The 13502-nt window shown below is 52.9% G+C and overlaps 4 protein-coding genes across 4 annotated transcripts; 2 read left to right on the top strand and 2 right to left on the bottom strand.

Annotated features, from left to right (window-relative positions):
* Positions 1 to 33: 33 nt before the first annotated feature.
* CGCA056_v014346 (Extracellular metalloprotease) lies at positions 34 to 1026 on the top strand (the record flags this gene model as incomplete). The annotated part of the gene is made up of 3 exons (XM_037329588.1): positions 34 to 266; positions 407 to 898; positions 954 to 1026. The coding sequence occupies 3 exons, from the start codon at positions 34 to 36 to the stop codon at positions 1024 to 1026; spliced, it is 798 nt and encodes a 265-aa protein (XP_037172224.1).
* A 152-nt stretch (positions 1027 to 1178) lies between these two features.
* CGCA056_v014345 (uncharacterized protein) lies at positions 1179 to 2595 on the bottom strand (the record flags this gene model as incomplete). Its single annotated transcript, XM_037329587.1, has 3 exons — positions 1179 to 2027; positions 2075 to 2311; positions 2374 to 2595. The coding sequence occupies 3 exons, from the start codon at positions 2593 to 2595 to the stop codon at positions 1179 to 1181; spliced, it is 1308 nt and encodes a 435-aa protein (XP_037172280.1).
* A 5716-nt stretch (positions 2596 to 8311) lies between these two features.
* MCH2-0 (putative transporter MCH2) lies at positions 8312 to 10186 on the top strand (the record flags this gene model as incomplete). The annotated part of the gene is made up of 8 exons (XM_037329586.1): positions 8312 to 8490; positions 8545 to 8599; positions 8654 to 8753; positions 8818 to 8902; positions 8954 to 9453; positions 9505 to 9744; positions 9804 to 9947; positions 10005 to 10186. The coding sequence occupies 8 exons, from the start codon at positions 8312 to 8314 to the stop codon at positions 10184 to 10186; spliced, it is 1485 nt and encodes a 494-aa protein (XP_037171816.1).
* Positions 10187 to 10325: 139 nt separating this feature from the next.
* On the bottom strand, positions 10326 to 11165 carry avfA (Averufin oxidase A; the record flags this gene model as incomplete). Its single annotated transcript, XM_037329585.1, has 1 exon — positions 10326 to 11165. One exon carries the CDS (start codon positions 11163 to 11165, stop codon positions 10326 to 10328), a length of 840 nt encoding a protein of 279 aa, XP_037171815.1.
* Positions 11166 to 13502: the final 2337 nt, after the last annotated feature.

The raw sequence follows: 13502 nt of genomic DNA, 5'->3' as shown, positions 1-13502 counted from the left end.
CAGAAACTCATTGATTTCCTGACAGCGGACATCATGAAGCTGAAGACACTTTTCGGCGACTCGATTGCCTTAGCAAACATCGCACGCGTCACTGCTCAAGAAAAATGCGGCTCTAATTTTCCCGAACCAGAAGCAGTCCAAGCTGCATCTTCTCTCCGTTCAGCACATCGAGCAGAGGGCTTTTCCAGCGGCTTCCTCGGTAAGAGGGCCGAGGGCTTGCTGATCCCTACCTATCTTCACGTGGTTGAGGATGAGGCGCACGCAGGGTTCGTCACAGACAAGATGATCAACGACCAGGCATGATCCTACCCTTCGCGATAAGGGAAATTTCTCACCGCTAACGAGTTCTTAAGATGAGAGTTCTCAATGAGACCTTTGCCCCACACAACATCCAATTCCTTGTCAAGAACACGTCGCACACCGTCAATGACGCCTGGACCCGTCAAGCCCGTATCAAGGAGAAGGCCGAAGCTCTGCGCCAAGGCGGCTACGATGAACTCAACATCTACTTCGAGACGGGCATGATGACAAATGCCGGTTCCGCGACGGGAATTTGCAGCTTTCCGGTGGAAGATCCTTGGAACACCGGAATCAACGGCACTTCATGGTACACTTACGACGGCTGCCACGTGAGTGTCGGCACTATGCCTGGGGGACCAGGCGTGCCTTGGGACCCGGAAGACAACAAGGGAAAGACGGCGACGCACGAGGTGGGGCACTGGTTTGGGCTCTTCCATGTTTTCGATGGTTTCGACTGCAACGGCGAGGGTGACTACATCGACGACACCCCGGCGACTCAGGTTGCGACGGTTGGGTGTCCTGTTGAGCAGGATTCCTGCCCGGATCAACCTGGACTCGACCCCATTCACAATTACATGGATTACTCGAAGCATGACTGGTAGGTTTGAATTATTTTAGTCCAGCACCATGGGGATCGCTAACGTTTTTGTTAGTCTCTCGGAGTTCACTCCCCTGCAGGAGGAACGAATGTACCGGTCTTTCAACACTCTCAGGTTAGGACGGTAAGGCGGGAGCTCTGGCCCATTTCCATGTTTCCCGATGATATTGCTATTTGAAAGATATGACAGCAGCTATATGACTTCCTCCGACTTTCAAAGTCCTAGAGTCGAAGGTGAATTGTTAGACTACAGACCAAGGCAGGGAGAGGTTTAGTTTCTCTAATCATTCTTGCCCTCGAAATCCTGAATTAAGATTCGCTTGTACCTCCGGACCGGATGCTGACCCTTGTTTTTGTTCACATGGAGTACAACATGCCATGATCTTCCCCCAAGTTGCGAGAAGCTCGGCACATTGTTCACGATCTGAACCCTCGGACCAATCGTGACGTTCCTGAATCCTGCATTATTAACCTCAAGATACCCATCTGTACCGGTTAGCGGTGAAAGCGGACGTATCTCAATGAGTCCCTCGAGATATGCACTGGCCCAAGCAATAGAGGCTGTGTTGTAAGCATACCATTCGATCTCGAGGTGAGTCAAGTCTTCTGGGTGATCAGAATCGTAGGTCTCTCTGGCATCTAGCACAACAGCAGCTTTATACGGGACAAAGATCTCCACGGCATCGAGACTGATGGAGCCGTTGACATTGATATTGGGTGGGTGAGTTGCGTCTTCGAATTTGTCCGTAACGCTCCACTGCATTCGTGCCGCAAAGTCGTCTTGGTAAGCGTCGCGCCATCGCCAAACAGTGGCATACTGGCTCTGGTGATCCACGCCTGTCACAGAAACGGCCGTGTCCATGGATGTTCCGTATTCGTTGATGTCTTCGGCCTCCGTAACTCGGGTGTACCGACCACCCCAGCTACCCCAGTCCGGACGGCTAGCACTGTTCAGGCCGTTTTGGATAAGCCACATGAAGCTGGGCGAGTCCCCCTCCATTCCATAGTGAATCTTGGGATACACCTCGCCCAGAGGACGGATCCGGATATTTGTTGTCAGCCAATCGTCTTGTACTTTCGTCACGTTGGTAGCACCGTTGTCTGCGCCGACGTGGATGATCGGTATTCTCTGAAGCCGTGAACATTGACGATGTAAGTGATATCTGGCCATTTGACCCAGATCCACGGCCCAGCATCGTCCTGGTCCGAGATCGAGTAAACGCGGAGCCTAGACCGAAGCTCAGCTGCTTCATTTGGAGTTCTCTCTGTACTGATGAACTGCAGCGCCTGCGCCAGGGTGTTGGCTCCGCCCCAAATGGAGACGAATAACGGATCTGAGCCCGCCTCAAGCGTTTCGACCAGCAATTTGGCACCGTCGCTTAGCGACTCGTTGAGAGCTTGTCGCCCGTAAACCTGAGAACAAAAACTTGATTAGTGGCAATGTATAGCCGCCAGGAAGGGGGCAAGTCACCTACCACTGGGCCTGACCTCACGAGTTTCAAAAGGTCCCCGGCAGGGCTGAACGTTGCGTTGGGGTGCACATGCTTGTTTAGATTGTGAACAACTTCACCATAGGCTCTAATAATAAGCTCGATAGCCTCTGGGTGCGTTTCGTTTGGCAAGCTGATGGAGGTTGTAGCAACAAGGCCCTTGGTATCAAACTCATTTGAGTATGCCAGATAGCGTACCATTGACATTTGGTCGTCGGGCTCTCATTGAGGATATCCGTCAGAATGAACGTCCTGGGCTTGTGGGGAAACTGAGGCAACTTTGTCAAGTCATTGGCGGTAATATCTTGAGATCGAGCATATCGAAAGATGAGTGGTATGAGTGCGAGGTAAAAGAGCTGAAAACGAGCCATCTTCGTATTGTCTATGTTGGCAATGAATCCTGGCTGCTGGCATGAAATCTACAACTATCGTTGTGATGGGAGTCATTTATATGTCCCATCCTGACAGCTCGTACGACAAGCGCTTAAAATGCCTGAACAGAGGGAGTAGACATAAGGGGTAATTGAAAGCACCTGTCAATGAATTTGAAAGTGATCGAAGACTTGATTATGGAAATCCCGATGTCCTACATCTAACCATTGGGATGCGGGCAAGGGTCATACCCCGCACCCCCAGTATCAAACTTGGAGTTAGATCGCCAATTGCAAAATCTTTACACGGAAAACAATACGAAGATGGCACCAAGAAAGAAGCGGATGGCAGCATGCACCGGGCGTCGAGAGAAACATTCTGGATAAAGGTAACAGTTGTACCAGAGAGGTATCACGAGATGAGCACCACAGAAGCTGACAGGTGCTTAATAGCACAATCGTATTCAGTGTTGATAATTGACGAATCGCTGGATTTTCGCATAATTCTTATTATCCACAGTAGTAAATTAGGTAGAAATAACCGCTCTGGTACCTGTACTGTCTTTCTGTTGAGAATGGTTATGTAGAATATGTAGGCGTACACCACGTCGACGGACGCGCCCGATTTCGCCGTGCCGACGCCCACGCTGCAGGGTCTACTTCAATGACCCGAACTCACGGCCGATAGATTTCACTCTCCTGCCCTTCCTTGATATAGTAGTAAAGCGAGCCATCGATGGCATACCTTAGCCAAAGACCCCTACCATCGCCCCACTCGTCTCCTCGCTGCTCCTGTTCGAGGCCGAGGCCTTTTCTGCGACCGATGCCTCTGATGTCGCGAAACACGTTCGATGGCAGCTCCACCACAATGTGCTTTTCTTGCTGCGGCGCGAGGTGCGCAAACGCGAGGGCAAGCGGTCGATCTCGGGCAGGCGAGCGTCCGGGTCCGAGTGCCGTTCATTGTCGAGAATATTCGGGAAAGTGACGACGAGAGATCGCAGGTTCGGGAAAGGGACCACCAGGCCGGCTAGGTCCGGGAGCAACCGCATTCTTTCTTTGTCGCTGGCGCGCGCAATGAACGGCAGCGTGAAATCCCCAAAGAGCAGGAACTCGCACCGCAGCTCGAGCGACCGTATCTGGACCAGGCGGTGCCCGAGGAACAGGCGTCGGCCGTCGTTCGGGGGGCAGAGCAACGCCTCCAGCAGGTCCCGGCTTTGGATGAAGAACGTGTTGGTCGCGTAGAGCACCTTGATGCCCTCGACGTAGGCCTGCCGGCACGCCGTAGCCAGCCCAGGGCGCCGACCGCGCAGTCGCAGGTGTCCCTTTCTGGGAACGCCATGCCGTCCACGGTGGACCCTCGCGGCCACAGCTCGCACATCATGGCGTCGCCCTCGAGGCAGCCGTCGCGGTGCGGCCAGACATACGGGTCGCGGCCGCGGGCTCTGATGAGGCGGTCCACGGGCGACCCGCGGGGGATCACACGGTGACACACGCCGCCGTACCAGCGCCACTTCCACTCCCACTCCGGCCCCGTCTTGGTCTTGGTCTTGTAGCCCTCAGACAGCGGCAGGACGGCCGTCGCCAGCGTCTCGCCCGTGACGGCCGGGGCTGCGACAATGCGGGAAGAGCTGACGGGCGCCACCCCCCGGCCGTGCTCGTGCGCGACTCCGTGGGCCGTCGAGGGGCTCGGCTGTTGCCCGCACGGGGCCGGCCGCAGATCTAGGTGTAGTATGCGCTCGCCGAAGGCGGCCACGAGCACGCGCCGGCGCAGCTCCGGCGGCAGGAGGGCGAAGGTGCCGAGCGCGGCGACGAGGGTGTCTGCAGTAGCGGCGGTGGCGGTCGTCGCAGGAGGCGTGATGGGCCGGGACCGCTGAGCAGGAAGAAGAGAAAGAGGTGGTGGCGGCAGCTCCGAATAGTCAATTTCCTGGTCGCTGCGCGGCTTCTTTCGACCTCGAACTGCGTCTAGCAAGCGACGCATGCTTGGTCCACTTGCTTGTTGATGATGAATGGACCCCAACGGATTATTTGTACAGTACAGTACGTACATGTATGCAATGTGATGAAAGTGAAAGCGCATGGTGCGCTGGAAACTGATTAGGTGAGAGGCGGTGTGGTCCCGTGTCGCAGGAACGGCAAAGTAGCGTTTGTTAACCAGGGTCATATTCCCATACAGACGATGACTCGCTTCCGCAAAATACCATTTACAGGCGGCTCCTACGCCACGCATCTGCGTCTCATAGTTGTATCTAGGTCAATGATGTCTCCGCTTGAGTGACGCGGAGATGGCTTCACAAGGTCTGCAGCTATGGAAAGGCTTACCTTGGCCACGCATGCGTTATCATTGCTCATGCCGTTGGCAATTTCTTTGAATCCTGGAGGTCGGTCGACAGTCCAATAAATACTCAAAAACTCAGAATCATGGTCCGGAGTCTTACGCAAACCCTCAAGGGGAGCCGCTCTGAAGACCAATTCTTCATCACCGTTTTCTGGCTGGAAGCTCAATATATTTGGTGGCATTTCATTGGGAGCACTTCGTGCAGCCCAAAGGAAGGTACCAAGCTCGGTCCTTTAATGGTTTTTTCTGGGGAGTGGAACCACCCACGATTCCTCGAAACATCGCGACAGAAGGTGCCAGATAACTCACGACTTCCTCTCCTTTCCAGTCACGCCGGAGCGCTTCATTCCTTCCACTTGGCCACAGAAATGCTTCTCATAAGTGATAACCTTGCGAGAAATCCCCAACACAGTATGCATCCCCAGCGAAGAGAATTGAACCAGTGGCTGCTGGCAATTCATCCTTGATAAGATCCAGCATCTGAAGGGACGTTCGCTGTTGGGGAAAACGAGACGGGTCGGGGCTTTTGTACTTTTTTCTGGGATTCTTCCAGGCTCTACTCGATGGGTTGGATGTTAGGACCAAAAGGTGCAGCTGAGTTTTGACTTCACACAAAACCTGGCTCATCTGTGTACGGGTAGCCCACAGTCGGCAAAAATGTGTGAAATACTTTGCATCATGAATGCTAGGTAGAATCCACAATTCTTGGTTTGTCCTCTGTTCACTGAGTCTCACGTAACTTCGGTGGCAATGTTCTGTCGTGCTTTCGACCATCGGTTCCGGGAAAGGCATGAACGCCACGATGACCAACCGCTCATGTGTCTCTGGTCAGGACAGCCCCTTTCTTCCTGCGATATACAAGTAAGAACCAGACGTTGACTTCTCACCCCTACACACTCCAAATCACCCCGGATCGCGCGCAACAGAGTGGCTTCAAACTACTGCCGAAGTCTTGTATTCCTATTCGCCAGGTAACAACGGCTGAGATGCAGCCACCCGACTGAGACACACCCCTTACTGAGAGCTGAACTCGTGTTCGGAGAGATCAGTCGCCATCTTACTTTTGAGCTTCCATCGGTTAGAAATACCAGGCAACGGGAACCAACTTGCCCAAGGTGAACTTGAACCACCGGAGAGGCATCAAATTATATAAACGAAGATGTTTATCTTCATTTTGCTCATGTGCTGAACTCTAAGCTATTCTTGTCCTCCATAGATTAGTCAACTGTCAACCTTTTTGGGGCTGCCATGTACGTCTCACGATCTGTGTCCATCGCTCTGAGCGTCCTCACTTTGGGTTGCAGAGCTGCGACCACTTTGGCCAAGTGCAATGCCGACAAGTAAGTGAAATGCTTCATAAATCGATTGATTACTGATACGCTTCCTCATCTGAAGTTGCTATCGAGCTCTGTTCCCTTGTCCCTCTCCGACAGCGGTGTCTTTTGCCTCGGCATTCTGCGCCACAATAACAGCCAACGGAATCACTGCCACCAACTTCCCAACTCGCGCGACATCAGCTTGCGGCACGGCTCCCGCTCGTTACATCTCTGCCTGTGCATGCGGCCCCACATGTCCCGTTCCGACGCCGACGTCGACTCCCTGTGCGGCCTACGGCGGTCTGTTGACCAACGGCGACTTTGAGTGCGGCATTGCCCCGTGGACGATCGAGGTTCTTGACCCGAATATCAAGGCTGGTCTCACCTCAGCGTCGGCCCACTCTGGAACAACTTCATTTGAATCGAAGCTACTGGCAGACAGGCCTCTCCAGGAACCCGTCACCAGTACCAGGATCAAAAGCCCCCGGGTTTCCGTGCAGAGAAACGTCCCTTGCAGACTGAGCTTCTGGGTCTGGTTCGACAATATGGACGCTGGCTTTATCGGGGTCATGATCGATGGACAGCCCAAGAGGACAATCGATGCACGGGACGCCCCTGGATGGGGAGTTTGGAAGGAAGTCACCGTGGACTACACCCCTCAGAATAACCACGTCCAAGTCACTTTTGAATTTCTCTACGGGAGGGTCGCCAGCGTGGCTAGGCTCGACAGTGTTGTCCTCGAATATTTACATTGATGGACAAAGATATTGATTCGATGTCATTGGGTTTCATTCGGGAGTTGCTTTTCTTGGAACCACACTCCTTTGATCTAGGAACATGCTTACAGACGCTCATTGGAACACACGCAGGCTTGCATTGGCGAAAAAGACAGGCCTCTCGAAGACTCAACCTATCCCGTACTGGCTGGATTTCTCTTCCGAACTTTCAAAAGATAGAAAATACCAAGTCTTGAGAAACTCTCACTCCTTACTCATTACTCATTCAGTCTCTGCTACCGCAAAAGTAATGGGAACATTGAGCGACCACGCTATGTCCGAAGTGTATCTTATCGCCGAAGCGGAAAAGGTTCAAGTTTCTTCAGAGTCTATGACAGCACGGACCAGGAACCGGGCCGCCTCCGGTCCATAGCCGCCGAAACCGGCCGGAAAGACGTGGAAATTACCGTCACAGTCGCGAAGTCGCGTCTATTCGGCGTTGGTCTCCGAAGCTAACAGCACAGAGCCGCTTGGCGTTGCGCAAACAATTCGCAGAATGGTAGCATATGATGTCCTGCAAATGCTGGGTAAATGCGGCCATAGAACGAAGAGGGCTCGTCATATGACATCCGCAGGGCGTGTTCCGCGTGTTTGTTCAGGGGTGCTTGACGGATAAAAGCAGAAACCCTCCGGTCCAGACCACCGGAGCCGTCCAGGTTGCCCAGCATGAAGGGGAAACTCGACAAGACCAATGAGAAGAATCCATTACACATCGATCCGCGGCATCTGTATCCGGTCTAGCCCACAGTTGCATCCCCCATCACCGTCAATCTCGCCTTTTTCTCTAGACACCGCGCCGAGTTGTCCCCACACTATTCCCGGCGCAAACAAAAAATCCAAAACGCGCCTCGGGTCGGGAACTGGCGTCGAAAACTCGCTTCGTCAAAATTGATCCCCCGCGAATGCCTACTGTATACGGTTACCCAACCACTGTATACGGCTTGCCGAGTCCGACCTCGTGCCGAATACTCAGTCTATTTTGCTTTGTCACCAACACCCTGACGTCCTGAGTCAATCGACGCGGCCCTGCTGTCCGCCTCCCACAACTTGCCCGTCGCATTTGCTCTCCTAGAGAGAAGAGAGCGTTTTGACAACAAGCGGTCTGGTTGTTTGTCGCTGCCCGGTATGCCTTCTCGACCTGAACCCCCAAGTAATCAGGACAACGACCACGGCGGCGTGGTGCAGATGCCTGACAGCGTTTCCAGGGCAGCGGAGAGTGAGAAGCGAAATGACACTTCGCCGAGCCAGACCAGCAGCCCGCGCACAAGCGAAGAGGTAGAATTCAAAGAAGGTGGCTATGGATGGTAAGTCTCAACACCGCAGCGCTCTCTCAATGAATGACGCTGACATAAAAATAGGGTCGTAGTCGCCTGCGTCTTTCTCATCAATGCACACACTTGGGGTCTGAACTCAGTCAGTTTGGCTCCCGCCCGATGACTCGACTCTCATATAGCTGACAAGCCACAGTCATATGCGGTCTTCCTCGCCTACTATCTCAATTCCGGGGCCTTCCCCGGCGCCAGCCCGATCACTCTGGCCTTCGTCGGCGGCCTGTCCTTCTCCGTCGGTGAGTCGAATCTCACACCGACCCCGCGTCCGCGCTGAGCCGCTTACTGACATCCGGCCCACAGCCCTTCTTGTCGCCCCCATTGTGACCTGGTTCATCCCACGAATCGGAACGAGACCGACCGTCGCGATTGGTGTGACGGTTCAATCGTAGGTGCTCTGTATTCTCACCATCCGTCATCAACTCTAACTTGACTTCAGCGCCGCCCTCATCGGCGCATCCTTCACGACGCAAATATGGCATCTCTTGTTGTCGCAAGGCATCGGCTTCGGCGTCGGTATGGGATTCACCTTCAATGCGACCGTCGGTGTCATCCCACAATGGTTCATCGTTCGCCGTTCATTCGCGTCCGCCATCGGTAGTGCCGGCTCGGGCCTCGGTGGGTTGATTTACTCCCTGTCGTCGACTGCCATGATCCACAACATCGGTCTGCCGTGGGCGTTTCGCATCCTCGCCATTCTGTCTTTTGTTGTCAATGGCATATGCTGTGTTCTGATGCGGGACCGCAACAAAGCTCTCGGAAGTGTTCATGCTGCATTCCACAAAGACCTGTTCAAGAGGACTGAGTTCTGGCTGTTCATGTCGTGGGGTTTCTTCTCCCTTTTCGCATACGTCATTGTGGTGTTCTCTTTGGCCGACTTCGCTGAGACGGTTGGGTTTACTGCGAGCCAAGGATCGATCGCCTCGGCCATGTTCCAACGTAAGCCAGGTATAAGTACAACATCCCGGCAATGATACTAACGGAAGACAGTGTCACAAGGCATTGGTCGCCCCATCATCGGCCTCATTAGCGATCGCGTCGGGCGCATCAACGTTGCTGGCTTGGGCACCCTTGTCGCCGGGCTAGCGACTCTGTTCGTCTGGATCTTCGCCGGGAGGTATTTCGCAGGCACCATCGTTTACGCACTCTTCGGTGCCTTCGCTGGATGCATCTGGGCGACGGTCACCCCTGTCGGTGCCGAAGTGGTGGGAATACAGCTCCTGCCTTCCGGTAAGCAGCCAACGCGTGACATCTTCTCCGGTTAGCAAAACTGACATTTTGATTCTCAGCACTCTCCATCTTTTGGATGATCCTTGTCCTCCCAGCCACCTTTGCAGAGCCTATCGCTCTTACCATCAAGGGCTCGGGCATTGATGCTTACCTCGGGGTCGAGATCTTTGTTGGTTTCATGTACATTGCCGCCTTTATCTCACGTAAGTTGTAGACCACTCTGAGCATTAGGTAGGCTTTCATTGCTAACTCTAGCAAAGTCTGGTCTCTCCGCGTATGGAAGATCCGTGAACTCGAAAGCCTAGATCTACCCGAGCATGAGCGAGCTGACGCTCTGCGCAACAATGATGCCCTCTCCCTGAGCACGTCGCGGCGCACCGGACCGAAGCCGAGTCTTGTCCACTCAATCCTCAAGGGAGCTCTGGCTGTGCAGCGTGTCTAGACGTACCTAGGTATATCCAGTAACAAAAATGGTCGTTTCATGTCTTATATACTAGAGCATATGTACATAACAATAGCATCGAAAATGGAAACGAAAGCCAGTAACAGGCTGATTTAAACTCACTTATCCGCATATTTCTCTAGCCAAATACCTTGTTGAACAGCGCTTTGATGAATAAGAATCCAGGCAAAAAGCTCGCAAGTAATCCTACCACCATACGTGACAAGACCTCTGGACCGTACCTGCGAAATCCCTCTTTTGACATTTCCGACCATACTCCAATTGCCTTGAGTTCTCGGTACCGGTCTTCGGTGGCCAGCTCCGCGAAGCCCGCGCCAAGGTCGGCATACGAGACTGCCATGCCAATCGACTCGACGCCGATCTGATGCCCACTTCCGTCCTCTTCGATGATGGCTGGCGGTTGCACCAACAGCAATGACAGTGCGTCTTCCTTCTCTGCCTCTTTGAACGTCCTGTGCGCGCTGAGGAGATCCTGATACGGGTAGTAGAACGCGTTCTTGACGAGCCAGCTGATCAACGCCGGCTGTTGCGCCTCGAAGCGCTCGTTCCACGTCGCTGAGGACAACAGCAACACACGCGGCTTCTTCCATGTCGACGAACCGGACCCGTCTTTCAGCTGTTTGAGGGCGGTGACGATAGTGCGCGACGCATCGGTGAGCACGCGGATGCCAGGCCGGTTTTCATTCTCGCCAAGAGCGCAAATGATCGTGTCGGCGCCGTCTAGAAATCCCTTCACGCGAGAGACGTCGGTGACTTGGCCTTCGACTATTTCTACGCTGTGGTCCGTCTTGAAGGAAGGAAACATGGAAACCAGCTTATCCTTGGAGCGGACATAGACTTTGAGGTCGAACGGGTTGGAGGGGTTCGCGAGGAGGGCCTTCAGGGATTCGCTGCCCGTGCGGCCGGTTGCGCCGAAAATGGCTAGGGTTCTTTTGTGGGGATTTGTGTTCGATGCCATGTTGAAGCTTTTTGTGCGTTATTTGTCGGTCAATGCTAGTGCAAACCTAAGCAGTCGTCTCCTGCGCCTTTATCAACAGTGAGATTCTCGTCACTTTTGTAAAAATTTATTACCACAGTCATCTCAATTTCAGGACGCTGACGGTGTCGTATCTCCGTGACCAAGCTCCGGACAACTGCAAATCTTCGGACAACTTAAAGTTGCCAATTGTCCGCGCCGACTAGCTGGACCGACCGCCAAAACACCGGTGCGGTGAAACGAGAACTCCGTCATAGACTTGGGGCGCCCCGCCACGCGAGTCCGCTCAAGTGCCGATTCGGCAATCGCTTTCAATTCACATAGCCCAGATCCATAACTGCAGGTCCAGATTGCGGATTCCGGCATCCTTGCCGTGGCAGAACCGTGGGGGTCTGGCGTCGGTGACCGGTGGTTGTGACGTCCGTTTTGGCCGGTCGGATGAACCCGCGCAGCGTGGACGGTTTTCCGCCGATGCAGGGTTCATGTGTTGGTGCGATGGTGTCATTGTGTGATGCAAGCCTTATCTGAGACAAAACAATTCCTCGTTCAACAATTGAACGAGATGACGGCTCATGATAAGTTCAAGCATCATTGTATCAGTGGGTTTCAGATACTTATCTGGCTTTCCTAAGCGGCCCTCGTGATTCTCGGAGTCCTGTACGAGGTCACAAGTCCGCCTGTATTCCACAATTCTAGAGGAGACCGCCTATTTTTCGTGAACTAGAACGACTACTTTTCCCGTGGTAATCTAACGCCTTACACCGCTCTACTATCGTCGCTGTCGTTACTACTACCGTCTTTACTACTACCAGCGTTGCTATCGTCGTCGTCGTAGTCGTCGTTATCGTGAGTATTATTATCGTTACTACTATCGTCGTGATTCGTAACACAAGTATTTAGGTACGCAGGCAATACGGCAGACATCATACTGATCCGTAAGAAGGTGCGCCACCAGGCGGCAAACTGCGAAGGAAAAGTTAAAAGGGAAGAAGGATACTGTTCCGTAAGCATCGTCCCGCTGGTTTGCTTGAACCCCAAGCAACAGATTGGGAGGCTGGTGTGGGAGTTTGCACACAGGCTCACAGCAAGCTTGGCCACATAGCCTTCTTTGTGCAATAATACCTCCAGCATCACTCACGGAGAACGATTCTGCATTAAAAGTTCTCTCATTTGCATTTTTTAGCATTATAAGAAAAGGGATTCAATTGAAACAATTTCAAGGGTAGGCTTTGGCCCACAGGTTTGTAGCCCGAGGTGTGACTTCATCTAATGTGCTAATGGGAGTATGCGTTGATGCTGCTCCATTTTATCATGCCCAATTCAGGAAGGGCTGGCTGCCTTATATTATCATGTGATTATGGACTTCAACCGCTTAAGGTACGTCAAATCTTATGTTAGATGCTTCAAAAAGTTCAGAATCAATTGCTGCCATTCAATTGAAGCCTAATCTTAAGTTCCAACCCTAATTGAAAGCTTGCTACTATTCTCATCTGTCATGACAGCACTGTTGACGGAGTCTTCCAATGCAAGAGTTAGCCATAGTACTAGAGGAATAGACCGGCAAATTTCTTCGCTTTTTTAGGGCGGCCAAACTCACATTGTGTGATGCCTCATGGGCAAAGTCGCCCACTGCAAATCCATTCATTGCCAACCTTCTTGCAGGAACACTGCCGAGCTACGAGCTCGCCATCTCTCTTGACCATGGCCGGTTCGGGGACAAAGTCCTTTGGGCATAGCCGTCCGCTGCAGATCCACTCGTTGCCGACCTTGTGGCAAGAGCACTGTCTAGCAATAAGTTCGCCGGGAGCAGCGGTGGCGAAGGCGAGAGTTGCCACGAGCGTGAGGATGGAAAACTTCATGATGCCGTCTGCGAGGTAACTTCGATTGCTATTTGGAGGTGATTTGTGTGGGCGGTTATGTTGTGATTATCTGGAGAAATGGCAACAAGAGCGGGCCATTATTTATGTCTGTTTCTGGCGGGCCCCTTTTTCCCCTACGGCCAAATTAATTGGTGCCTATTGCTGAATATTGGCACCAAGCAGAGACTTAGCCGTTGCTTGGCCGTCTGAGGCGACACCGCGAGCTTCCTCTTCAAGACTTACGATGCACCAGAAGTATGGTTCTATATTGCCCGAGATTTCAGGGCGAGCCTTCATTGGATAATCCAAGACTTGAAGTACTGCAAGTCAGCCTTGATTGGCATACAACTCTGTGAGATGGCTGAAGGATTGGGTACTTTTGTCAGTATCTCAGCCGCAGCGACGCGAGGCCATGCCCGATTAAGAAGGTCTTGATGGATTATGACCTATCCAGGCCTAT

Source organism: Colletotrichum aenigma (genome assembly GCF_013390185.1).
Source record: "Colletotrichum aenigma strain Cg56 chromosome Unknown KSG_Cg56_contig10, whole genome shotgun sequence".
Classification (NCBI taxonomy): Eukaryota; Fungi; Ascomycota; class Sordariomycetes; order Glomerellales; family Glomerellaceae; genus Colletotrichum; species Colletotrichum aenigma.
This window is presented reverse-complemented; position numbering and strand designations above follow the sequence as displayed.